This window comes from Parasteatoda tepidariorum, chromosome 2 (genome assembly GCF_982258835.1).
Source record: "Parasteatoda tepidariorum strain Cologne lab strain chromosome 2, Ptep-v5.0, whole genome shotgun sequence".
Classification (NCBI taxonomy): Eukaryota; Metazoa; Arthropoda; class Arachnida; order Araneae; family Theridiidae; genus Parasteatoda; species Parasteatoda tepidariorum.
In genome coordinates, this window is record NC_141756.1 from 86106206 (window position 1) to 86133226 (window position 27021).

General features: G+C 27.2%; 1 protein-coding gene across 3 annotated transcripts in view; it reads left to right on the plus strand.

Annotated features, from left to right (window-relative positions):
• Positions 1-27021, plus strand: part of gig (TSC complex subunit tuberin) — a 58876-nt gene that overhangs the window by 14738 nt on the left and 17117 nt on the right. For all 3 annotated transcript variants that reach the window (XM_043054983.2, XM_043054982.3, XM_043054984.3), the window contains exons 14-32: positions 1330-1433; positions 2654-2735; positions 4959-5114; positions 6059-6178; positions 9018-9140; positions 10539-10642; positions 10822-10966; positions 12264-12386; positions 14087-14227; positions 15321-15510; positions 15958-16051; positions 18149-18251; positions 19071-19150; positions 19767-19883; positions 21422-21591; positions 23432-23642; positions 24818-24888; positions 25584-25726; positions 26607-26730. In XM_043054983.2, coding sequence (XP_042910917.2) covers positions 1330-1433; positions 2654-2735; positions 4959-5114; positions 6059-6178; positions 9018-9140; positions 10539-10642; positions 10822-10966; positions 12264-12386; positions 14087-14227; positions 15321-15510; positions 15958-16051; positions 18149-18251; positions 19071-19150; positions 19767-19883; positions 21422-21591; positions 23432-23642; positions 24818-24888; positions 25584-25726; positions 26607-26730 — 2401 coding nt within the window. The remainder of the gene's footprint in view (positions 1-1329; positions 1434-2653; positions 2736-4958; positions 5115-6058; positions 6179-9017; positions 9141-10538; positions 10643-10821; positions 10967-12263; positions 12387-14086; positions 14228-15320; positions 15511-15957; positions 16052-18148; positions 18252-19070; positions 19151-19766; positions 19884-21421; positions 21592-23431; positions 23643-24817; positions 24889-25583; positions 25727-26606; positions 26731-27021) is intronic.

Sequence of the window (27021 nt, forward strand, 5' to 3'; positions counted from 1 at the left end):
TTATATTTGTAATATTTACGTTTGCTCATGTTCAAATGTAGTTTTTATAATTACTATTAATCAGCGGTTCCCAAATGGTGTTCCACGGAACTCTGTCTCTGGGGTTCTGTGAGTTAAGCCTTTTTTTATCAATGACTTTTTGAAAGCTGAAATGGGTTTGTATAGGGCCGGGATAGTCTGGTTGGTAGGGTACCAAGCGCATATCAGAGAGGTCGTGCATTCGATCCCCGTCGGCTGAAGTCTCCCCATATAGTAAATGGTGACTGATGCACGTTAAATCTGTCGAGTCACAAAGTCCTCCATATTCTTATAACAAATCATACCTCTGGGAGTACTGATCCATGAGTTTCCTTGTCTTCTAGATTGGTTCAAAATTACGAAGCTACGGAGTTGATCATTAGTAGTCGTAAACCCAAAATTGGGTCGGCTGTTCAATGACTATTATAAAATTTTAAAGAATGGGTTTGTATCCAATCAGTAATCCAATATTTATTTAATGCTAATAATTTTTATGAAATTATTCATATGAAATTGAAATAAAATTAAAAAAAAAATTTCCAATAACAATACATTGAATAAATTGCTAAATGATGAGCATTTACAAATTATTGCATGAGTAATACTTATTGAACTTTGAAATTCAAAATAAAATGACAAAATTTAAGAATAAAGAATTAATTTTGTGTTACAATTTATTACAGTTTGTTTTGAGAAATTATAATTCAGCTTATTTTATTCAATTTCAACTTAAATGGCAAAGCCTACTAGACTTAACTTGTACAGCAAAAAATTTAGCCTCTGCAGACTTGTGAATTCAACTGTTAACATGAAACCTAATTTCAAGACTTATTAATGAAGCAATAAATAAATTTAATTCCCATTAAATATTTCTGAATTAATTTGATTTTTTTTTCGGTTACATATTTACACCTGCTAATGAACGTTTTTTAAAAGTCTGAAAGAAGTTCGATCGTTTAGGATTCTGTGGCTGTAAAAAATTAAGAATTACTGCCATAGATAATTGTATCTATAATTTTCTCTTTTTTCTCAAAATATTAAGTTTACTGTGTTAAAAATGATTTAAAACAATGAATGCAAGCTTTTAAAATTGTTATTACATAATTATTTCTTTAAAAATTACCTTTTTTTGTTAAAATATTGAGTTTACCCATTTTAAATTGTGTTAAGACGAATAAAAATTTTTTTAATTGGTGATAACTATTTAATAACCACCTTTTTGTCAAAATATTATGAAATATTAATAAATTTACCAATATTAAAATGCACAAAATGCTTTTAAAAGGTAAATGCCATTTTTTATTATTACAGGAACAATCTGTGATTAGACTAATACTGCATATTTCAGAGTCTATATCTCCATTTAAGCCAAATTTTATATCATCTATTAATAAACTTCTGGACAGTTATTTCAAGTAAGTTTTTAAGTTTCCTTCTATAATTAGTCAGCTTAAATTTTTTTTATTTGGTATTGCAAATCAACTATTGCATTTATTTTTAACAAAATTGACGCACGTATATTGTTCAAATATGTTTTTTTATCTAATTTGAAGATATTAGTATAGAAAAGTTATTCTTTGTGTGGTGAATAAATATTTATTATCTAATATTTTTTATAATGTTAGTACTTTCTACTTGAAAACAGAAAGCAAATCTAAGTCTGAGATTATGAAAAATATGTGGAGATAAAGATTTAGTTTCATATATCAGAAGTTTACATGATGCATTTTGATTTTATTCAGGAAGAGCATCTTATCAATAACTTGCGTCAAGACCTGCCACCCTTGTATCAGAAACTAAGATTGGTCTCTGATTAGTGCCCGATAATAAATTATATTCAATCCTGCTCAATTACTGTTTGTCAATTGAAGTTATGTTAATTTAAATTAATAGAATTAGACATAAAGCTCAATGAACTTAGATGTTGCTTTACAAGCTTAAGAATGTATAATACCTTATATAATGTGGTAAATTTTATTTATGAAGCAAACAAAGGAAAGTATGAAGTAGAGAGCTTTGCTCCATAATAAAAACTATAATTAAATTAAAAAATATTATTTGAAAACTAAGAAATTTTTTCTGATTTCTTTCTCTATTGTCTGATATTTAATATTTTATAAATATAGGAGGATGCTTCACAAAAATTTTATATTTCAGTTGTGATGGAAGATTTTTAACAGAATTTAATTCTTCCCTTTGAAGTAGTATAATAGGCATATTAAATTTAAATAGAAAAGATTAATTTTGTATATTCTTAGGCATCCAAATTGGTTTATGTTTATCTTTGAATTTTAATTTAGCCCTTAATAATTTCAAAAAATGTGACTAGAAGCAACTGATATATTTTATTAAATAGTTTTTTCTTCTTCCATTTTGCAATATTTTCATTGAAAATATAGGTTACACTTATATTTTTAGTACATATTATTACTAATGAGTACTTTCATTAGTTTCCTGTTCAGTGTAAATGTTCAAATTTGCATAGAAATAGAATATATTAATTAATATAATAAAATATCTGTTATTCTATAGAATTTAACATTTAGCAGAAAAATGATGGGTTTATTAATTTATTATTTCAAATTTTATACAACATTTTTTTATTCTTCTAAAATATTTATTTCTATTGAAATAGAAATGAAAAGCGCCATAGTATTCAGTTGAAGGTCCTCGAAAGAATACATGAAATTCGTGAGAAAAATCTTTACATCTGGGAAGTAAGTATCTTCCAATCTTTAACAGATATGTTACATTTATGTGTGATGATTTGCTTTTACTACACAAAATATTTAAGAAATAATTTAAATGTTTGCTAAAATAGTATTATATCATGCAAAATTGTGAAATTCTGAATTTCTTGATGTTTCAAAGAAATTTAAATTCCAGACATTATTCTGACATTCCTACTTCTAAAATATAAAATAAAACACTAAATAAAAATGAAAAATTGTGGCCAAACTATTTTTCTCAACCCTTAAGCCAAAGTATCCAAAAATTGATAATGTGAAAGCTTTTCCCTGGTCAGAAAATAAACTTATTTAGTTTATTAAAATCTTATTCTTCTAAACTTTCCTAAAAACTTTAGAAGTGACTTGTTACAGCTGCAATAGTAAATCTGAAATTTGGGTCAAGCGCGAAAATTTCAAAATGTATCATTAACTTAGCATCAGTTTTCTCTTTAATCAGTTTAATAATTACAGTTAATTATGTAAACTGATTTTTTTCATTTTTTCCCTTTCAAAATAAGTCAAAAATAAAAAATTTGATGTTTTTTTTTTTTTTGTCAAAATTTTTTTTAAACTGTTACCTAACATTATAAATTAAATATGCAATTAAATTTTTATGAGAAATATGCTCAAATAAGTTATAATTCAGAATCTCTTAAAAATAAAGCCCTCCAAAAAGCATGGGAATTATTTGTTACACAAAAAGTATCACAATAAGCTTAATTTTATTTTAAAAAAAATAGGTTACACTTAATAAAGAAAATAAACACAATTTTTCAAACACTTATTGCTCAAAAACATTCATTGTATTAAAAAAATTCTTCAAAGTGGAAAAAATTATATTCTATTGAAAGGAAAGTGGGAAAAAAATTATTATACAGAGTGTTTGGTATTAAATGATCTTTTTTCTTCAATAACTCAGCAACCTGGGGTGGGCCGTAAGAAGGTTCAGTAGTTTATTTTTGGTTAATATTTTCAAATTTTCAATTTATAAACTATAAAGATTTCTTGCATCATAATCAATCTATCTTTATTAAAGCCATGGTGGCTCATGGGATAGAACATTCGCCTTCCAATGAGGTTAACCAGGTTTGAATCCCAGTGAGGGCTGGTTGATACTAATTCTGCACCTGGCACACACCGACCACAGCGCTGAAGTAAAATATCTTAAATGGTAGACTGATCATGGGTTAGAGTCCCCTTGCCATGAAGCTAACCGTGGGAGGTTCTCGTGGGGATGGGTTCTCGCCGTCAAGGAGGCTTTCCTCTCTGTGTAATGCAAATGCTACTTAGCTCCTTCAAAAAGTCCTCCACGAAGGCAAATTTCTCCCAATACTTGATCCAGTAGTTCCCTTGTCTTCTGGATTGAGTTCAAAATTACAAGACTACTGAGTTGAGCATTAGTAATTATAAACCTAAAATTGGGTCGGTTGTCCAACATCGGTTATAAAATCCATCTTTATTGTGATCATCCTCTAGATCTAGCCTAAGATAAAAAAAGTTTTTTAGCGTCCACTATTTTTGTGCAGTCCAGCTTTGAAAACTACTGCAATATGTATGTGTTTAGAGTTCCTGTTAAATTGGGATAAAATAGTATCCGAATTGGAGGTTTCAAATTAATATTTTGGTGCAATTTAAAAGAAAACGTTTTAGAAACCTAACTAATCACTATTGGAAAAGATAAGTGTACAATACATCAAAACCCGTAGCCTGTCAGATCCTTAAGGTGTTTCTTATGATCAGCTTTCAAATTCTCATCCACTTTCATTTATAGGGATTTGTTTTTCTGAAACAGTTTTTGTCTTTTTCACCATTTAATATTAATTTGTGACCCCCAAGATATACCCCAAGGTTTTATCTGCATTTTTGCCTACGGTTCTCAAAATATATGTTAAGAGCAATCATTATAGAACACTCTGTATAAGTTATGCTTTTTTTTATTCTTTTTCAAATTTTTCGTTATATAAGACATTTCTTCGATAACTAAATATTTTATCACTACAATCTGTTAATTTTGCAAAATTTAAAAACTATTTTTATCAGATTTACAAAATTGCAGAAAATATTTCTTACACTTTGTTTAACATTTGAAATATCAAAATAAAGTTTCTGCAATTTTTCTTTAAATGTGATAAAATTTATATGTTATACTATTATTATTATTCATATGTAACTACATTTGTGTTATTATTAACGTGTTAAATAATATTTTAGGATGATGTGATGGACCAAACTATATTTCAAAATATGGTTCATGCTGATTCCATAGCTGATGTAAATGTTAGAAAAGCTGTTGTGTCCCTTCTAATTGAAATAGCAGAGTCCTGCACAAGTAGTTGGTTTGTTGAAGTGATTAGTATAATTGAAAAGGTAATTTTAGTTTACTTTTTCACAAATATGTTATATTTTAGTTTTCTTACATATATATTCATTTATAAATTAAACTAATTAGAATTTTTAAGACATATTTTTTTTAAAGTTATAAAATGCTGTAATTTTTCAAAAAAAATTTTTTTTTAGAAATTATGATTATTACATGAATTGAGTTTGAATATGCACCTACATTGCTGACTTAAAGGTTTTTTTTTTTTTATCAAAATTAGTATTGGATCAGTATATTTTTAGCTAGCAAAACTGTTGCAAAATTTAATTTCATCAAAAAAAATTTAGAGTTTTTTTTTAATTTTTAAAGTTTATATTAGCTTTACCTTCTAATTAAGGTGTGCAATAAGGTTGCATTTTAGTACCAGAAAATCTTATTGCTAGGTCAAAAGATATTCTTTATGCTTCATTTTTTATTTTGCTGAACTAGCAGACATTTAATAAATTACTATTATATATTTAAATGTATCTTTATTTATTTCTCTATATTATTTTTATTTTCATGAAAAATTTATGATATTTTTTATGAACATAAACATACTTAGGCAAACCAAATAGATAAACTATCAATAACAGACAATAAATCAATGAACTGCATAAATTAAAAGCTTTCGTTTTAAAACTTGTATAATTATTTTGAGGGAAATCATTATATAATTCTCAAAATATACACTATGAAACTTTATTAGACTTTGTGATAGTATTCTCTTCTAGTAATGAGGTGCTCCGTAAACCATGCAACTTTAAAAAAATATCTATTTTGTTCGTATCCCACATTCACAGCACTCCTTTAATATTGTTGTATAATCAATATTGACAGTAAATATTTTATTATTTATGTGGGAATATTTGGTTTGACATGTTTAACTTTACTATGCAGTATTACTAAATATTTATTTAATATGATATATTATTATATTTTTCATGTAAAGATTATGAAGAGGATGTTTGAGGATTTGAAGGATGAATCTATCTCTTCTGGAAGTGAAGTAGATGGTAAACCTTATTCTGATGTCACAGCTGCTGTAGAAGGGCTTATTCGTGTTTTCAAGGTGGTTTTTATTAATATTTTTATGTAAATTAATTTACTTCTTAATGATAGACTAAAGTTAATATTGTGCTCTGATATTAAATTTAAAAACATTTTGAAAGATTTTATGCTAAAATTAAGAACATATGTTACATTGGGTAACTGTAACATGTAGACTGTGGAGTATTCTCCCAATCGCTTCATTTTAAAAATTGTAAGCATTTTCTTGGCTGCCATATTTTTCAATAATCCTGTTTGAAGTTTCCACATGATATCATTATTTTTTAATAGAGTAGTATTTTTTTATTTTTTAAAATAATTTTTTAAGGAAAAGAAAAATAAATGCAAGTAAAATCTTGAAAAAATATTTATTATTTTTAGGAGCTTTGGAATCATTTCCATTGTATCTAATTCGATAGATGCCTAACTGTAGCAGTCATATTATAAATTTTACAATTCGTACATCTTATAAATTTCCATTTCAAGTTACAAGTAATACACGGACAACATGGTGTTTTCCATTACAAATTGAAGTTTTTGATTAATATTTTTACCACTAGATCCTTTATTTACCTAAAAAGAAACAAGGAGAAATGTTTCCACTTTCTCATATTTATATTAACTGAACTTTTTAATCTTTTTACATATAGCAACATGGTTAACAATTTGAAAGCACTACACCAACCTTGGGTTATAGATCTCAAAAAATGATATCCTACATGTATAGAAGCAAAGAAAAGTTGACTATATTTAACAATGTACAAAAGAGACTTACACGAATTATTAATTTTGAACATAGTGATAAATATAAAACATAATCTTTCAATATTATAATATGTGTAGTTATATTTTATCAGATTAATTTTTATATGTTCAGCTTTGTTAATTTTCTTAACAAAAAAAGCATTTTGAATGTGGAATTTATTTAGAAGTTATAATTTGAAAGTCAAACTAAAAGATAGAATGAACTTCTATTTGAACTTGTTTGAGTTTCAGATGTTATCTTCTGAATTTGGTTATTAAAACCTTTTTTTGTGATGTTGATTGTATCCATTGGGGTTAAATGCATGGAATGAAAAAGAAAATAGTTTGTTTGATTTCTTTTAGTATTTTTTTAGAAAATATAATTGAATATGGTATTTTAGAGGAGTTGTGATTTCTTAAGATAATTTTGATTGTGGAGTCTGTAACGTACCGTCGATCAGCAAACTCAAAATTGCGGCTCTTCTGAATGTTTGATGTTTGTTTTCATTGGGATCTTTATTTATACTGTTTCTGGTACTCGTCCTATGGTTTGAAAGGGGGCAGAGCTGTCACCTAAAATATCATGAAAATAGGTTGTAGGTTAAATACTGTCAGTTGTTTGGTTTTTTCCCTCTTGTATATTCTTTGTAAGAGACCCGTAGTTAGGTATATGTCAATTATTCTGGAACCCTATGGCAAGGGTCTGGAAGAGCTGTTGGATAACTGAATGCCATGTTAAACTAATGTGGTATCATTTGGATTGGAATGGAAATATCTTGTCTGAAATAGTTTGCATAGTGATTTGGAATTGCATCATTTGGAGTGCATCATCATAACTGCTTAATAGGGTTCTGTCCTTGTCAAGCTTGAGACTTCTTTGGAGCCTTAGTCCTCTAGCAGGGCTGATTGTGCTCCGGAAAAAATCCGGATTTCTGGATTTTTCGCTAACTGTGATCCGGAAGCTTCCGGAGATCAAAGATCCTGACGTTTCAAAAAATCATTGATCACAAAAGTTTCCGGAAATCAAATTTTGAAAGGTGGAACTTAAAAACACAGTTTATTTTATTTGTTTGTAAGGGAGAGCCAGGTACTTCATAAGCTTTATATTCAAGATTAATATTAATTTTTTATCAGTAAATAGTTATAATCATAAACTCAAGAAAGAAAGAAAGACATATTTATAAATTTCATTTACTTCTCCAGGTTATCATAGGTATGTGTAAATGATCTAAGTATGGTGTAAAATTTTAAATATATATATTTAGTAAACTAAGAAAGATTGAGAAAAAGGAAAAAAACCTTGTTTAAATTTTCTTTCCATTTAAACTGTTTTTTTTTTTTTTTTTTTACTCAAGAAATTTTCCGGAATTTTGACTTGGACTCACAATCACTCCTGCCTCTAGTTACTATTAACTATTGTGTGGAATTTTTGAAATGACATGTCAGAGTTAATATTGCAGCCGTAGAGTTCTTGGTTTGGCGAGTTGTCTGACATCTTTACCCAACAATTAAAATGACTTTCCATTGTCGGGTTCCTCTTTAGTGTTCTTGTAACTTCACAGTGTTTTGCCGAATACCCAAAAAAAATTTTTTTTTATGTTTCTGTAGTATTAATAACTTATCTTTTTTTCTTGGATTTGCAGTACATTATTAGTAAGGTGTGTGTTTGGTTTTAACGTTAAGTAAAAACATTTGTTTCAATCTTTTCTTTTAATTGACCTATTCTAAATTGTTTTTTAAAACAATTAAAAGTGGTATTTATTCTAGAATCTAAAGAGTTCAAATAGAAATTATTTTGTTCAATTTAAGACAAACTTAGGCAACTGTTAATAGTTTTACAAAAATCTAGGTAACTGCATATTTAAATAAAAGTAATTATATTAATATGCCTATATGCAACATGAAACCAAAACGGAATACCAAGATACTAAGTAACTAATATCTCTTAAGAAAAAATTTCTAAATTTTCTTTCCGTTTCACACTTAGATAATGCAGACATCTGAAATTTTTCATTACTAGCGCATTTATGATAAAAGGCTTTATTTTCTTTACTGAACTGATTGTTATTATAAACATATATATATTCTATGTTGTAAATTTATTCTTAAATTTTCAGAAGCAACTGTTTATGGTGCCTTCAAACCATTGTTCTGAAATTTTTACTGTATTTATCAATCACATTACAATGCACTATGAAAAATTGTCTTACGTTGATGAAGTGATAAGGATTAGAAAACTTGTAAGTCTTTTTTTTAAATTTTTTATCTTTCTTACTTGATTACTTTTATTCTTTGACTGATAATGTGACAAAATATGACAATTGCTATTTCAATATCAATCACGAGTAGCATACTGCCGAAAATTCATCATGTGCATAAATTAATGACAATCAAAAAATGACGACATTTGTTCTATGACGGTATAAATATTTCTTGACAGATGTGTGTTAATATTTTAATATCTTCAATAACAAATTTATTTTTTATTTTTAATTATGAAATTGTGCAAAAATATGCCTGAAAATGTATTTATCTTGCATTTTTAATGCATGCTTTGATAATTAAGATGCTTTTGGTTTGAACATGAAGTATGAATATGTTTAAATCAACCCCTGCTCCCCAAACTTTTTTTTTGTTTTACTTAATTACTTAAAATGCAGTACTAATATTTTTAAATTTAAATCTTGCCTTTACTTATTAATTCAAATTCTTTTTTATCATATTAGAAGTACAAACATAGGTACATTTCTATTAGTAAATATTAGGATTATTGCTTATCAATGCATTTCTAAACTTAATGAGATGATCTTAAAATCCTATAAAATATCTAATGCTTACGATTTAATGCTTGGGGATCAACTTACGAAATGCTAAGGTAAACAGGTTTTTACTGGATTTGTAAAGATAAACGAAATGTTTCCTATCTATTTTATTGTAAAAACTTTTTTCCTAATAAATGACTCTTTTTTATTATTTTTCTTAAAATAAGTTTTCAAACAATTATTTTTCTTCTGAAATGATCTTTGGTGTAAATAATTTTGTGTGATGTTTTTTATTATTTCTGGAATGTTTTGGCTGAAAAATACATATAATTTTTCTATATACATATAATTTTTCTATATGTATTTTTCAGTCAAAGTTTTCTAAACAATATGGCAATAGTGTGATTTTGCTCTGTTCTTGACATAGTGTACATTTATTTATGTCTGTATATTCTTGAATTTTAATCAAATGTGTTGAATCATGTGTTTTTGTTTTAACTTCTTTAAGTCATGCAATTTTATGAACCATTTAATAGTTTGAATTTATAAAAATTCCTTCTATAAAACAAACAAATCAACAATTCAAACAAAATGTTGTTTTTTTAATATATATATTTATGTAAGAAATTTGCTTTATAATTTTAAAATTTAAAAGATACAATAATATTTATTGTTAAAATTTTACTTTCTCTATTTTTTTAATTTATTACTTTTTTCATTATAAAGCAAACACAATTACTTTTGTAAAAATTAATCTGATGTGTAAAAGAAAAGAAGTGTAAATAACAAAAAAAGTGTCAATAACTTTTATCTCTCAGTAGCTGCGATTCATCATGCTAAGAATAGTACTCAATATAAATAACACTTACATTTCAGATTCTTGAATTTTTGCTGCATATTAGGTCTAATCGAAAAAAACAGATTGGTGTTTTAGAAAATGAATCAGTTGAGTTCAGTGTTTATGTACTTTGTGATTCAGGGTAAGGAATAATTTATTTACTTTTAATATTTTGAATTTTTCTTTAAGCATGTTTATTGCTTTCCACTTATGTAAACTGTGTATTTCAACTTTGATTTGAACTTGAAATTTGGAAAATAATTATGAATAGTTATTATTTGATATTGGTTTTATTTATGCTAATTATGTAATCTGTTTCAGTTCTGAATCAAATATCAAAACAAAGACTGAACAAAAGGATGCTGCTCCCTTAAGCCCTGCACCTAGTTCTCCTTCATTAACACAGTCAATCTTCTATTTAAACTATGAGCAAGCTTATTTAGCTATCATAACTTCCTTGAAAGAAGTAAGTTTGAATATGACTTTATAACTGTAATAAAAATTTTTTTAAACAAACACATACTTTTTACAAGGTACCCCCAGAGCAGGAAAGAGTCTGGAAATTTTATCAATCTCCAAAAATTTGAGAAATGTCAGGGAATTTAATTACCTAAAAAGTCAGAAGAAATGAGCCAATTTGAGTATGAGGCACTTAAAAGTCCACTTTCGATAATAATTATAAGGTTTTTTAATACATTTTGTGCATAAGAATAAGGCATAACTGAAAAATAAATAACAAAATTTATACTACTGGTTAGAAAAATAAGGGAAACTTGATAAAACCAGTCTGGTAAAGTCAGGAAATCATTTACTGAGCATTTTTAGCCACCCTGGTTTTGTTTTCATACACAGAACTACATTTTTATTTATGAAATGCCAGATATTTGGCCATTAGACCACAGATCTCCAATATTTTGTCATTCAACTTAAGACAGCAGATATCACAGGGCAGTCATCTAAATTCAAAACAGTGATACCAAGAGAACATGTAGAGGTGTCAACGATGTTTAAACGATAAAAAAATGGCACAAAGACAAATTCTTAATTCTGCCAAGCCTCAATGGGAGTAGAAAGTTCCAAAATCCACCCTCACAAGATGAGTCTGGACTAAACTGTGGTTTTGAGACTAAACTGTGGTTTTGAGATTAATACATTTCTAGGTTTAACTTTGACCATACATGTAAAGTACATATTATTGTCCCGTACATATTATGTGTCCCGCAGTGGACTGATCGTTAAGACACGGTTCCCAGCAGATCACCGAAGTCAAGCATCACTGGTTACGGTCAGTGTGCGGGTGGGTGACCACTTGGATCAGTCTGCGTAGGGACCGAGGGTGTGCGGTATTGATCCTCGTTAAACTGTGCTACCGTAGAGTGCTCGACTTCACGCGCAGGTCGTCGGGCTACCGAAGCGGGGGTGCCATCCTCTCCGCAGAGGATCAAAATTGTGATGGCATGTCTTCGGATCATCCTCCGGGATGTTTCCCAGACCGTCGCCAATAGCCCATTGTGCAGCTCTAGTGCGACGTAAATCAACAACAACAACATATTATTGTACTGATTTTAATTATAATCTTGTGAGCAAGATTATACTTGCTCTTCAAATCTTTAGATTTGAGCCCTAAAAAGCGTTTTGAAAATATGCTTTCGCATTCTTTTTTTTCAACATACATTATATTTTATAAGTAAATTACATTTGTATTTTATAATTATATACATTTTTATTAATTTGAAAATGAACTATTGTGTTTTTGTGTTCAGGAAAAAGATTGGGGAATCTTAGAAATGGTCCTAACAGAGCTACCTAACTTTTTGAAAAATAAATCACTTGTTGTTCGTGGAAATTGCAGTATTTCTTCTTTGTGCTCAACTTTATGTGTCATGGTAAATATATTTGTCAATGTGCAATTGTATTTTTCATTTGTGTAATTTGATTTTTATGTACGATGACTTCTAATTAATGTGTGCATTCTAGCAACTTGGAAATTAACTTTAAATATTTTAACAACACCCACTAGTAAATAAAAAAGTGAATAATTCAAAATCCTATTCACCACACTATCAATATATAGCATTTAACTCATTTATAGTAGTTTAATTATTATTCCTTTATAAAAATTTGTTTTGTCACACTTTAAATTTTGCTACGCAATAAAGGAACAATTTTTTTTTATTTTATTATCGTACCATTCCATAAAATAAGTCCACCATAAAAGTAAATGTTTATGTATCTTTCAATCTTTGAAGTATGATTCTCCTTTGCAAGCTGTGTAATTCATATAAGCCATTCATATGGAGCATTATAGTTACATGAGAGATTTCCAGGGTTATTTAATATATTATTCAGGAATAAGAATTAGTAATGATATCTGTAACCGTAACTCAAGAGTTGTCCAAATTGTAGATAATCGCATAGCAAAAACATGATTATTTTCAAGTTAGTTATTAAACAGTTGCTATGAGCTGTAATTTTGAGTTAGAAACATTGTTAGCTACATGAAAAAATCCATTAAATGAAATAAAATATTTGTATTGTATAACGTTTATAGACTTTGTGAAAGAGTCAATTTGCTACAACTTGAAGTATAATATAGCTGAAAAGAATAATAAAATCTATAATTTTATTTCTTCCTTCTTCAATCTGTGCACAATGGACTTAATCAATTAGAGCAAATTGAGTCTGTAAGAAATAAAGAGATAATCTTTGTGGGGAATGCATAATCTTGTTTTTTTTTTCTTCTATATTGTTTGTGTTGTCAATATCAAAACTCTTCTGTGTTACTTTAATGGAATTATTTTTTTGATAAAATTAATTAAAATAATTAATAACTTTTTTGGAATTTAGAAATGAAAGCATTCAATGTAAATCAATGAATTCAAATTTACGCCATTCATTTTAAACCCACATCATGAGCATTGCAATGTTTGAAATTTTTACGAGTTCAAAATAAAAATTCACAGTCACAATATTTCTCTAAATTTTACAGATAAGAAAAAAAATGTTTTATATCTGTTAAATAAGTGCAAAAAGATTATTTTTATCCCTTTTTTTTTTAACTTTAAATAACTTAAATCAATGATGACTCATCAAAATTTTCTTCACTTGACTGAAATATTGAGGGGGACTTTTAGAGATTTCTATTTAATTACTACTGTCTCTCTGCCAACAATACTCATGCACAAAATTCTGGAGGAGCATAGTGGTTCATTATTTTCTCTTAGAACTTGTGTGAAATAAATTTTTAAAGATGTCTAAGCAAAAGTTAAAATCTCTCAACTTGGTTGTTAAAATTAAATATTGATGTGTAGAATTTCCCTAAATACTTATTTGAATTAAAAAAGTTTCACTAAGGAAACAGAAAAATTAAAGCAGGACTTATTAAAACATTATTAAAAAACTTATTAAAACAGGACTGTTATTATTCTAAAGTGGAGAATCAAAATTGTAAATTGTAAGTTAAACTTCATCAGCCTATCCAATGAGAAGTATTTTTAATTGTCTTTAATACTTTCTTTGTGCTTCACTTTACTTAATTGTAATATTTTTCATTTTGTGTAATTTTTACTTCTATATTTTATCTAAGGTGAATGATCGAAACTATGGTTTTCCTGATTCTCTGAAAAATACTCCACCAAAACTCAGCCGCACTGACATTCACACACTCATATTTCCTATTGTGTCCGCTCTTACTTCATATCATGGTAAAATGGAACCCCACATGCAGGTAATTTTTCATCTATGAATTTTGTAACATTTCACTACAGCACTTTTAATAAAACTGTCAATTCTAAGTTTTTTTATGTCATACACCTTGTTTTTGTAGATCAAGAAGTAGTTATAGATATATCAAAACCTTTTAAATATAGTCTACCATTCAATATTGTTCTGCCTATCTTATTACGGAAATTATAGCAATATTGGCACAACAGCTTGCAATTCTCTAAAACAACAGTTCCCAATTTTTTGCAGGTGCGGAACCCTAAATAATTCGACGGCTCCCCGACTTTATAAATAATGAAGTATATAAAATAAAGCATACAAAATAAAGTGTTTTTTTATTAACCAATAAAAAAAAACTAATTTATTTTAAAAATATTTTTGAATGTGTTTTTTTTAATAATATTAAATTGGGTTTTATGTCCAACAGTTTAATTTGCACTTCTGGAGCTGTACTTAATTTGGTTTTAAATTCCTTTTTGGAGGTAAATACATAAGTAGAGATTAATCAAATAAGCTGCATTATGTTTTTTGTTGAAATTAAAGCCGAAAGAACTGCTTTAAATGTTGAAATCAATAACCAGGGAAACATATTTCTTTATTAACGAATTTAGTTATTTTTATTTAGTTATTTACTATATGAAACAATATGGAATTTTATTTTATGACCGTCGATGAACAGCTAACCCAATTTTGGGTTTACAACTACTATTGTTCAACTCCATAGCCTTGTAATTTAGAACACAATCTAGAAGACAAGAAAACAAATGGATCAAGTCTTCGGAAAAATTTGCCTTTGTGGAGGACTTTTTGATAGAACTAACCTGCATTTGCCTTACATAGAGAGGAAAATCGCGAAAAACTCCCTCGGTTAGCCTGGCAGCAAAGGGACTCTAACCCATGATCCGTCTACCACTGAGAACATTTTGCGTTAGCACTGTTGTTGGTGCGGAATTCTTGTGTACCAACCATAGCTGGGATTCAAACCCGTTTCACCTTATTGGAAGGCAAACACTCTATTCTCTGTGCCACTCAGATTAATATGTTTTAGATTGCTGGTTAACTTTTAATTCTATTTTGTATTGGTATCTTTCTTTCAGAGGCTGCTCATTAAATGCCTTCAAACAGGCTTGGTATCAAGAAGTGCAAAGATCTGCATGGAAGGGCTAACTTTGTGCACTTTGGAAATGCAAAATTCTATGGTGAAGCTTCTACCTGATGTGTTATTGAAACTATCCAAAATTTCTGCTACTGTTACTGTGGCTGTGTCAGTTTTGGAATTTTTATCATGTAAGTTTTGTTTTTCAGTTCTATACTAAGATTGAGATTATTCTATTATAAAAATAGAATAATCTCAATCTTAAACTTTGGAAATAGAATTTATACCTACTTATTTTTCTTAAATATATTCTTTTTTAATCCAACATATTAACTCGACTAGTAAATAATGTGGCTTAAAATTGTATAGTACTTTCTTACATGAATAAGATAGAGAGAGAGAGATTAAATATTATGTAAAAATAATATTCCTCAAATCGTAGTTTTTCTTTTCTATTTGTGTAAAGCAAATAAAAATTAGATACAAAAATTCTTCTTTAAAATGTATTTTGTCCGAAGTACTCTCAGATATTTCTGAGCTTCAAAATTATAAAGTTCTAGATTCTCTAAAAATTGTGTATCTGTTACAAATATTTTTTATTTATGGTTTTATTAATATTTGTCTTTTTTAATATTTAGATTTAATTAGATTGCCTAACCTCTATATCAGTTTTGTTGAAGATCAATATATGAGTATTTTTGCTATAGCACTTCCTTATACCAATCCTTTTAAGTAAGTTTTTTTTTTCATTCTTGGTATTTAATTTTTCTTCATTCCTTTCTGTTAAAGATTTATTTCGTATTGCTTTACTACTTTAGATTTATAGTTATGATCAACAGTGTGAAAAATAAAATAGTTGCTGTTAAGACACATATTTTTGTAAAATAAAGCATTAATAATCTTTATAGACATTGGAAATTTTTTAAATACTTCTTTTATCTCTAAAACAGTATTTTAGGCATTTTGTGACATTTAAGTGTAATAGTTTCATGCAATGTAATTATGTCATAATGTAATTTATCTGAATCTCTGAATAATCACCTTAATTGTATCAAAAATGGTTTTAAAAAATTAGTTGAATATATTAGTCGAATTACAAATATTAATTATTGTTAGATTAATTTAATATTGTATTATTGAATATTCAAGGAAACCTGATTTTAAGCTTTCTGTAGTATATCAGTTATATTGTTAAATTTCAATTATATTTTATAGCCTTTTTTTTAATTTCATAGAAAGAACATTAAGTGTTCAATACATAGCTATAAGCATAATGTACAGAGTGACTATAATGCTAGATATCATAGAATTGTTTTTGAAAATTTATAAAAGTTTTTTTTAATAGAACAGAAAATTATTTCATGCTTTGCCTCTAGATTGCATATTAATAAATGTCTTTGCCTCAAAAGGCTCCTCTTGTTGTGATACTTTAAATCAACTTCTTTTTATTGAAGCAAAATAATTTTTCTTTATTAAGTCATGCACAAAACCTTCACAATTGTATAATAACTAATTTTGGTTGTAGATAATTTTGAACTATAGCATTTTAATGATTTTCATATTGCTGTTTCATTAAGAAATTTTGTATTGCTTTAAAATTCTAATTACAGTAGGGAACCGATTATCCGGAACGGTCGGGACCATCGCTATTCCGGATAACTGATTTTTCCGGTTTTCTGAATCGCTACAAAAAGCCGTTTTTTTTATTGTTAAACCCAACTAAAAAAAAAATAATAATTGGAAATAATCTTAAAAATAAGAAAAAACGATGAAGTAATACACTAATGATTATTTCCAAAATGATGGTAAGGTAAACCTCTTTAAAAAAGAAAGAAAAATCGTAAAATCTTACGAGGAAAAAAAAAATTGTTTTTAAAAATGGCAAGAAAATTTATCGAATTTTGTTCCGTTTTTTTGGTTTTCTGATTTCCGGATAACGGGTTCTGTACTGTATAAACTTTTTATGTGAAATTAATTAATTAATTACAAACCATCATATTGTTTAAAAAGGAGCATCTAAAAAAATATAAATTCAATTGAGTAAATATTTATAAAAACAGTGAAATTTTGAGATTGGTTTCTTATTTTTAGCAGATTTGAAGCACGGAATTTTAATTTAAATTTAACCGAAGTGTGATTGTGTCTAAGTGTATTTTGCATATTATTTAAAAAACAATCTTTAAAGAACACTCATTAGTCCTTTAGAATACAATTTCACATCAACTTATGCTTTTAAATGTCTAAAACTTTCTTTCCTTCAATTCAATTTAATACCACCAGCCTATTGTCTTTAAAACCTAAATTTTCTTTTCTGTTTAGAATTAGCAGTAATTAATCATTCTTTTGCATTTTTCTTCTTCTTAAAGAACTAACTGCTCTATAATTTAAAAATCTTTTCTTTAATATGACTTGCAACTTAATCTCTTACCAAAGTCGACTGAAATTTAAACTTTCTTTGGAGTACATTTGAAATTTTCTCAATGTGCATTTTAAAGTAATATCCTAAAGACTCAGTCAGTTACATAATAAGCCTATGATTTAACCCTTTATTTTTCAATGCTGACCTAGTCGCTACCTATACCTGATTTGAATAAGTTGCTACTAATACCTAATTTGATCAGGGTTCACTAAAAATCTCTGTAAAACAGTTTTTCTCGGTTTGTCAGATAAAAAGCAATATAAAGCTTACAGATTTTTCAGATAAACATTATTATATTTTTATGTATGTTATAAATATTAAATTTCCTTGCGATATAAATTGAAATTATAAGTTGTTAGTTGTTTTTGCTCTTTTGACAAGTATTTATTTATATTCTTTTTTTTTTTCAGATTTAATCAATACATAGTTGCTTTATCTCATCATGTTATAGCTATGTGGTTTTTAAAATGCCGTATTCCATTTAGAAAAGATTTTGCCAAATTTATTACAAAGGTATTTCATTCATTTCAGTGCCTATAAATCTAGAAAATTGCTTATAAACTGAGTAATTTTTTATTTTCAAGATTTTAATTTCAGATTCATAAAATGCCAATCACTAGTTTAAGTTGATAAAAAAATTATAAAGGATTATTAAAATTTTAATTTTGATGGTTTTTTAATAGTTATATTTCTATATTTTGGTATTGCAAATACTATTCCGACTACATAAATGTACTTTGAAATCTTTTCATGTATTATTCAGTCAATATTATGCATGCAATTTAATTCTAATTTTAACATTTAATTCTAATATTTATTAACATTTTAATTCTAATGCATGTGGCTGGTTTCAAAAGCCATTTTATTGAATTATTTTTATTGTAATCTATGACATAAAGCTTCGTATTTAATAAATTAGTAGTATTTTATGATTAGTTAACATTCAAAATGTGCAAACTAATGTAAAATCATTTGACAGAGCTTGTTGAAATGCTATGAGAGCTATCTTTTAAATAATTTAGACTAATCTATGATGAAATTACTTTTAAACTAAGAAAAACTCTTAAGTTAAAATATGCATATCGGGACATAAGTTAAATTCTATGAAAAATTAATTTTACGTTGAATAAATTTACAAAGCTATGATTATTTTAGTATTTTTAGATCTTGGATTATTAAATTTAAAGCTAGAATCTTTGATATTTATTAAAAATTTATTAAGTGTTCATCCTTACTTTTATTTTGTTTAATTTTGCTTTTTTAACAATATTTAAAATTTTATTTTTTTAAGAAAAAGTATTGATCTTTCATGGAATAATTTTTCTTTTTTAGGGTTTAAGGAGCAACTTGAGTGTTCCCAGAGAAGATAGCAGTCGCAGTGACAGCCATCGAAGCAGTGGGGACCAATCATCGTACGTTTTGAATTCTTATTATCACATATATAAAGATATTATTTATTTTTGTTTTCTGAGAAATTCCTATTGTCCTTTCTTTCCTGCTTGTATTCAGTTAAAAGAAAAAAACTAAAAAACATTGTTAAAAAAAAACTTCAGCATTTCTTTTTGACTTTATTCACATAATTCTGTTTATTTTAATATATAAATGTGCATTTGTCATATTTTGAAATTATATTGAAAGTGTAAAATCATTCATTTTATACAAAAACTGTAATCTACATAAATATAACTCTCTCTCTTTGCCACTAAACTTTAATCTTTATATGCAATCATTTTTGTTTAGCGTTATACTTTTTTAACAAGCCATCTCACTCATGTCATTGTTATGCATATGTGTTATCAGGTTTCTTTGTACTGTTTTGTTAGTAAAACTGTTCTACAATTGTAATCTGTTTTCTATAATTTCCATTTTCAAATTTTATTAACATAACAAACATCTTTGTATAAGAATGTGTGAAAGAAATCACAAATTAGAAAGCAATGCTATAAATGTTTGTTTTTTTCTTACTTAGAAATTTTTTTTAATTTTAAGTTCGCAAAACTCGTGTTTTTAAATTTTTTCTTTTCACAGGGGTCTTAGTGAAATGTCAACTGAAGCTATAATAGCATTACATACTGAGCTTATGGAAACTGGTCTGGATCTTATGGCCCGATTTACATTTGGTATGGCGGCTAATGTTCCTAAAAGGTCAGTTACAATTAATGTCATTCAGTTTAATGTATGAGGGAAAAAACAAATTTAATGTGGTTAAAAGGGAAACTTTCATAAAAAAATATTTTAATGACCTAAGAGGTTTTGCAAACCCTAGAAGTTCTTAATTTTTGTCTACAGCACAGGGGTAATGAATTGCTTTCAGTTACAGAACTTGCTGTATCAAACTTGAGTACAACTATTAAATTTGTTGGGCTGGTATCTGACTCAATTTTTTTTTTCAATTTTGTGCATACAATTATTTTTAGTAAAATATTTACTACTAATTAGCATTCGTTAAAATACTTTCAAACCTTCTCATTCAGAAATTTAATAATAATGAAACTCTATAATTTAATAAATCATGAAAATTTACTACAGCTAACACAGAAGACTGTAACTATTTCTATTTTCAAAAAAGGGTTCAAAATGTTTTCAGTCATTCTAAATTTCAGATGAATAGATCTGTACGGACTGCTTTTAACAGGGACTTCAGAACTATTTGGTTATTATTTAAAAAAATTTTACTAATATTGTGATTATGACTATTTAAAAACTTTTGCTAGACTTTTTTAGTTACTTAGTTTTCACTTATAAGTTACCATATTTTTTTTTTACTTTATTATTTTAGCTATAGTTTTCATTTGCTGATAAGAAACAAAAATATTTTTGAATGGTATAATTTCCTTCCTTCTTTATCATTTTTCTATTGGGAGGAACCCATATATTTTATCTAAATTAAAATTGAAATGGCAAACTTTGGTGTGCCTTTTTTTTAAATTTAAATATATTTTAAAAAAATATTTATGTCTGTTTATAATGTTTTAATTTATATTACACAAAAAATTTTGTGGTTATTTTTTAAGTTAAGCGTGCCATTAACAAATCTCACAAAACTTGTGTAAAATGAATTTAACTTTTATTATATTTTGTCTACAATTTTTATGATTTTGAATAGAGTGCTGCAGAATCTAAATAATTTTTCTTACTGTAAGTATGAAGTGTAATTAAGTTTGTGGGTGAATTGGTGTATGGTCTAAATTTTAAATGAAAATAATATTTTTTCAATAAGCTGTTCAACTTTTTTGCATATTTGCTTGTTTGTATAAATCTTATTTGAAGTTGATTTCAAACTCTATCTTACTGGTTTTTTTTCAGATAGATATTTTATATTTGATTAGATTGTTTCTCAACACAAAGAAAAATCTTATTTCCTACATGGAAAAAGAGTTTTCTGTGTGTTGTGTTACATCGTTAGCTCTTCCCAAACAATGTGTGTTAATTCCGGCTTTTTCCCTTTCGGAAGATTCAGTTATGCTTTCCTATACAAAAAAGTTTTGTTTCTTCGTGTTATTAATAAAAGAAAAATGTGTGGAAAAGTAGTGCATTGAAGGGAATTTTAAGGGAGAAAAAAATGATCTCTTAAACATTTTGAAAATGTGGTTTTGTGATTATTTTTCCCTTAGCCTTCCAATTATATTTTTTCGAACTGAATAAAATTTATTTGATGAATATTTTTCTTTTTTCAATGTCAGATCTCCTGTTGCGGAATTTCTTTTGGAGAATGGTCAGAAATCTAGCTGGTTAATTGGAAATAAAATTGTTACAGTAACAACCAGTGGCTGTGGTACCAAATCTTTTAAACGTGGCTTGTGTGAGAGGTGCTACACATCCTGCAGAGAAATATGCAAGAATTTAGAATCAGGTATTTAATAGTTTTTTAACATTAAAATTTTTTAAGCTATAAATTAATTGACAATGGTTTATGCAGCCTGAAAAAATGTTCTTAAAAATTTCTTTGTTTTTGCAATTTAAGTTTCCCTCAGAAATCCTTTAAAAATTGTGTCAAAACTCAATTGATTAACTGTATATTTCAGTAGTTTTCAATTTATCTTTTAATTTATGTATGTTATTTTATGTAATGATTAAACCATCTTTGCTTTTTCTATCCCAATTAATTAATTAGAAAGATGATTAAAAAATGTTCAGAGTAAAAATAAAATTTTTTACCACAAGTCTTAATGACTGGGCTAGTTCAGTAATTGAAATTCTACTGCAGTGATATATTTTATTCTTATAATTACTGTTTATTTTAGTAATGTACGAAAAAAGCAAAATGTTTTGGAACTTTTTTTTTTAATTTTGCAAATGAATAAGATATGTTGGCTAGCTAATTGATAGAAAATATTAATAGAAAATCGTAAACTATACTTTGTCAGCTAAGATAGGATTTAATTTTGGTGTCATGAGAAAAAAAGATGTTACGTTAAATCTTGTTGAAAAATTGGTAGTATTATCAGCTCAATAACCAACATTTTTCTATTCTATGATGAATTTTATTTATTTTATTTGAAGATTTCTTATTTCTTAACAAAATTTTCATTTGTTTTTTGATAAAAATTTCTTTGATTGAATAAAATTCAGAAATTTGATTTAATCTTTGTTTGAAAAAAAATTTGGCTTCAAATTTTTATCCGACCTAAAAACATTAGAATTTAAAACAGAATTGGAAAATATACTTTACAATTTAGAGTTCAAAGTAGTATTTAAGAAAATTGTGACCTATAAAATTTTCAAATAAACTATTTGTTTTTATTGAATTCGAAAAACACATTGAGTAACAATTTAATAACCAGATGTTTCTTCAATCTCTATAATTTTATCTTTATTATGTGATTAACCCAGTTGCTAAACTTGCTAACTGTGATTTTTAAAATAATTGAATTGTCAATCATTGAATTATCAATACGGCATTAAATTTAATCAACTTCAATATAAATGGGGTTTTTTTTTAATGGCAGGCACTTGGGGTTTGTCCCATTGGCCACAGAAATGCCAGAACTGCTACTCTCTTCTCATTACCCAGTGGGCACCTGTGGGGAACCCACGGCGGGAGAGCAGCGTCTCCCACGTCACACAACCACAAATCCCTTTACAGGGTGGATCACATTCACACAGAGCGGAAAGGACATAGAGCACAGAGAGAGAAAGAAACATCCAGGCCCTGAGCAGGATTTGAACCTGCGGCCAATGGCTCCGCAGTCAGACATGCTAACCACTCAGCCACCTGTTCGGCTCAGTATAAATGTACTTTTTTAAAAAAAGAATTCAATAGCTTTTCAAATTTAAACAAAGAAAAATTTAATATGCTTTTATTATTTCCTTATGTCAGCAAATTTTTTATCTGGGCTGTTCGTATAATTGATGTTATTACTTATATCCATATCTTTCCAAAAAAAGTTTATCGAGATAAATATTAAAAAGCCTTGCTCTAGAATAAGCATAAAAACTAAGTTTTCTTCAACCTTAAAATAATAATTGGCATGAAAAATGTTCAAAAAATTGAGCAAGTTATTAATTAAGAACAAAACATTATTTCTATTAAAAACTAATCTAAATTTTATATATCACTTCCTAAATAATGATAATTTTAACATTAACTTATATTTTCTGCTATATTTAACTTCAAGCATATCGAATGATCTTAATTTATTTACATATTAATGTTTATATCTGTATAAAATATTTTATTTTGTATGTTTTAGATGACAGTGGTTCCAGCTATACAGAGCAAGATGTTATGCCTCGCCCTCAAAGACCTAAAAAGGAAGAATTTCAGAGTCAAAGGAAGCGTCATAGATCGGCTATTCAAAGAAGCACAACTTTAACAGAAGCTGCCCTTCCTAGCGTAAATCAAGCGAAAGATGATATACTTTTACACTATCAAAAAGCTCAGGATCCAAGTTTGCTAGAAAGGTTTTTTTTATCATAACCTAATTGTCGTAAAATTGTATGGTGTAAAATAATGAAATATTCATTTTTTAGATTATTTATTATTGATAACTAGTAATATTTTATTTATAATTTAATGGGGCCTCAAAAAAATAACTTTTTCTATAACTTATAAAAGGTGTTTTATTTTTATTTATTTTTTTTGCTTTTTTTTTTACTTGTTCAACTAACTTCATCTAGGTGCTATTTAAAAACAAAACATTTGCCCTTATTGTTTTTCAACCTATATATCCCGAAATATGAGATTCTGTGGACTGTAAAATAATGCTTTTTTTTTTCTTGGAAAAGGTTAAATTTTTTTAAGCATATATTTTAATTTCTTACCTTTATATTCTAATATTTGAAGGTTAACTGAATGCAAGTTTCACACAATCACTCACTGAATGCATATTAAAAAATTTATGCATGAAAACATTAAGTGTTATCTGCAACCTGGAGCCGATGGAACATTCTGTAAATCATTAAATATGCTGCCATACATTTAAAGTTTAAAGTTCTATTACAGTAAAGTCTATTTATCTGTTCTCTCATAGTTTGTTTTGTCTTTAAGAATTATTTTAAATATTATAAAAAAATTGTTACCAAATAAAGAATTGTGATTCTGTGTAAACTAGGAATTGGATTGTTTGAAAAGCCATCAGTTTAATGTTTACAAGTTTAAAGTTGAAGTGATTAAGAGTGCGCTCCACCGACTTTAATTTGCAGAAAACTCACTGCTTCACCGTTGTTGCCATTAACTCTATAATTGTTGTTAATATATCTGGTTCATTAATAAACATGTGTGAACATGAAATCTTGTAGTTCTAATTAATTAGCTGTCAGATGTATATTAATCTGACACTCAGGGCAATATTGAAGAAGAGAAACAGTTTTAATCCAATTGGAGTTTTTCTAATGAAGATCTACTTTACATGCAAGTATGTAAAGCATTCTTTAAAATGGTAAAATGGTTGGACAGTAAAAATATGTGCTTTACATGACCTTATGTGAAGTATTCTGGTAAATGATAAATAAAGTTGAGGTTTACAAAATGCTTATTTGATGGCAGTTGTTCAAACGATTTACACACCCCTGATTATTTTTAAATTTTTTTAATCAAATTATTGGTATTAATGCTTGCTTTTGTTTTCTATTTTTAGGCACAGTGCTTCCTTTTTCCCCTCTAACATAAATATTTTTGGAGACTCATCAACTGAAGAATCTGCCGATAGTAATGGAGCAATTTTGTTTTATCTCTTACACTTTTTATTACCTTCTATTATAGTGTGTTTTACTTTATTTTTTCTAACTCTTATAAAGAATTAGTCAGGTCAAATTCATTTTTGCGTTTTCAACCAGTTAAATCACATGCTTGCTGAGATGTCAGTGATTTTTTTTTAAAGCTACCAATTTTCAATATTAGGGACTGTTCAGATATTATTTAAATGGAAGGATTTCTTATCTGCTTATTTTTTCTAACAGTAAGGAGAGGTCCAAATTAGCAGAAAAACCTTTTACATATTATTTGAATGGCCCCTTACTTATTTAAAAATTAAATGTTTCTTTAAATTCATTAGAAGTTTTCTGAATACCAACTACGTACTCAGCTTTAAAAAAAAATCTAAATTCCAGCACTTAGTTAAGTGCCTTTTAATATTTATGAGTTATCTTTTGAGTTATGAAATCTGATAGAAAAAAACATTATTTTCTCTAAATTTATGCCTTTTTACTGCGTGCGTTATTTTTAAATGGGAGTAGATTTTGCTTTAATTAAAATGTTGGTTAATAGCAAAACTAAAGAAATCTAATCTGATTCCACTGACTTAATAAATTGTTTTAATATTTAATTACTTTAAACTTTGGGGTACTTTTTATTTCTACTCTTTGGATAATATAGCTTATATTAAGACTATTTCATTTCTGTAGATAAAGATAAAGAGGAGAAAGGTCATCACCTTTGTAGCTGTTGGTGTGCAACATGGGCTGAAATTCATATACGGCGGCCAACTGGCACTACCTCATGGATGATGAAAAATCAAAACCATCTCATTCTTCCATCACCACATCCAGTAACTATTTCATCTTAATATTTTTTTCTGTTCATTTAAGAGAAAAGAAAATTCTTACAAAATCTCTGACTTAAATAATGTACATATATATAGATAAATTCTAATAACATACTATGTGTATATGTACCCAGTGGCAAAAACTCACCAACAGAGCAGCAGGTGCTGCAGATTATTACGGCATCTGCAAATTATTTTTCATTTCAGTTTTGTTTTTATTTTTAAAAACCGATCAAATAAATTGGAGGAAATCGCTATGAATATTTTTCTAAAATACATCTAAACCTGTTTTTAATAAAGATTAAAAAGCTGATTTGAGAGAACATTTCAAAAAATAAAAACTAGAGTTTTTTTTTTTCTGTTTCTTGAATATAGGCTTAACTGTTTTGTAACTGTTAATAAGTAGGCTTTCATTATTTCTTTCATTTTAAGCTCATTTACAATTACGTTATTATTTAGTTTTTTTAAGATATGGAAGCATTATAAAGAGTATTTTCTATCTTAGGATAATCATGATCTATTTTGAAATGACTTTTTCTTAAAGAAATGTGTCTTGAAGAGGAATTTTACCATTATTCCATCCAATTTTCCTTATATTTCTAATTCTATTATGTGTCAAATTTTATTCATTTATAATATTTTTATGTATACATAATCAGAGAATCCATACTAAAATAAAATAAAAATTGTGTAAGACATTTTTAAATAAAATTAAAATTTGTAACTTGTAACTGCTGCTTATTTTGCATTGGCATGGGATGCTACTCTAGTAACTGCTAATTGAACTGTAATTGTAACAGAAGATTGAAGAACAATGTATTCAGAACCTGAGTAAATTTAATTTCCTTTTTCTGGTTATTTACTGGAATTTCTTCTATTTCAGGATATTCCGTTATCCGTCTTGTCTTCCTTAGTCTTGCCACAAAAAGAGGAATTGGAACAAGATATAGAAGTACCCTCCTCTGAAACTGAAAGTGAATCTTCAACTGTTGCTGAATCTGATTTCAGTAAGCTAAACACACGTTTAATTTTAACGAGAAAAAAAATTAATGCCTAATTTGCTTCATCTTTTTTTCAAGAATTCAAATCTAATTATATATTTTTTTTCCTTTCAAATATTTGATTTTTTTTGTTGATAAATGGAATCTCGACCAGTGCAATGTAACTCCTTATGTATGAAGTAGTGATATGTTATTCATTTTTCATAACAAATTCAATGTATTTTAACTTTTTGTATGTAATTTGTCAATAGCCAGCATATTTTAAATTTTATTGCATTGTATTAAAAAATTATAAAG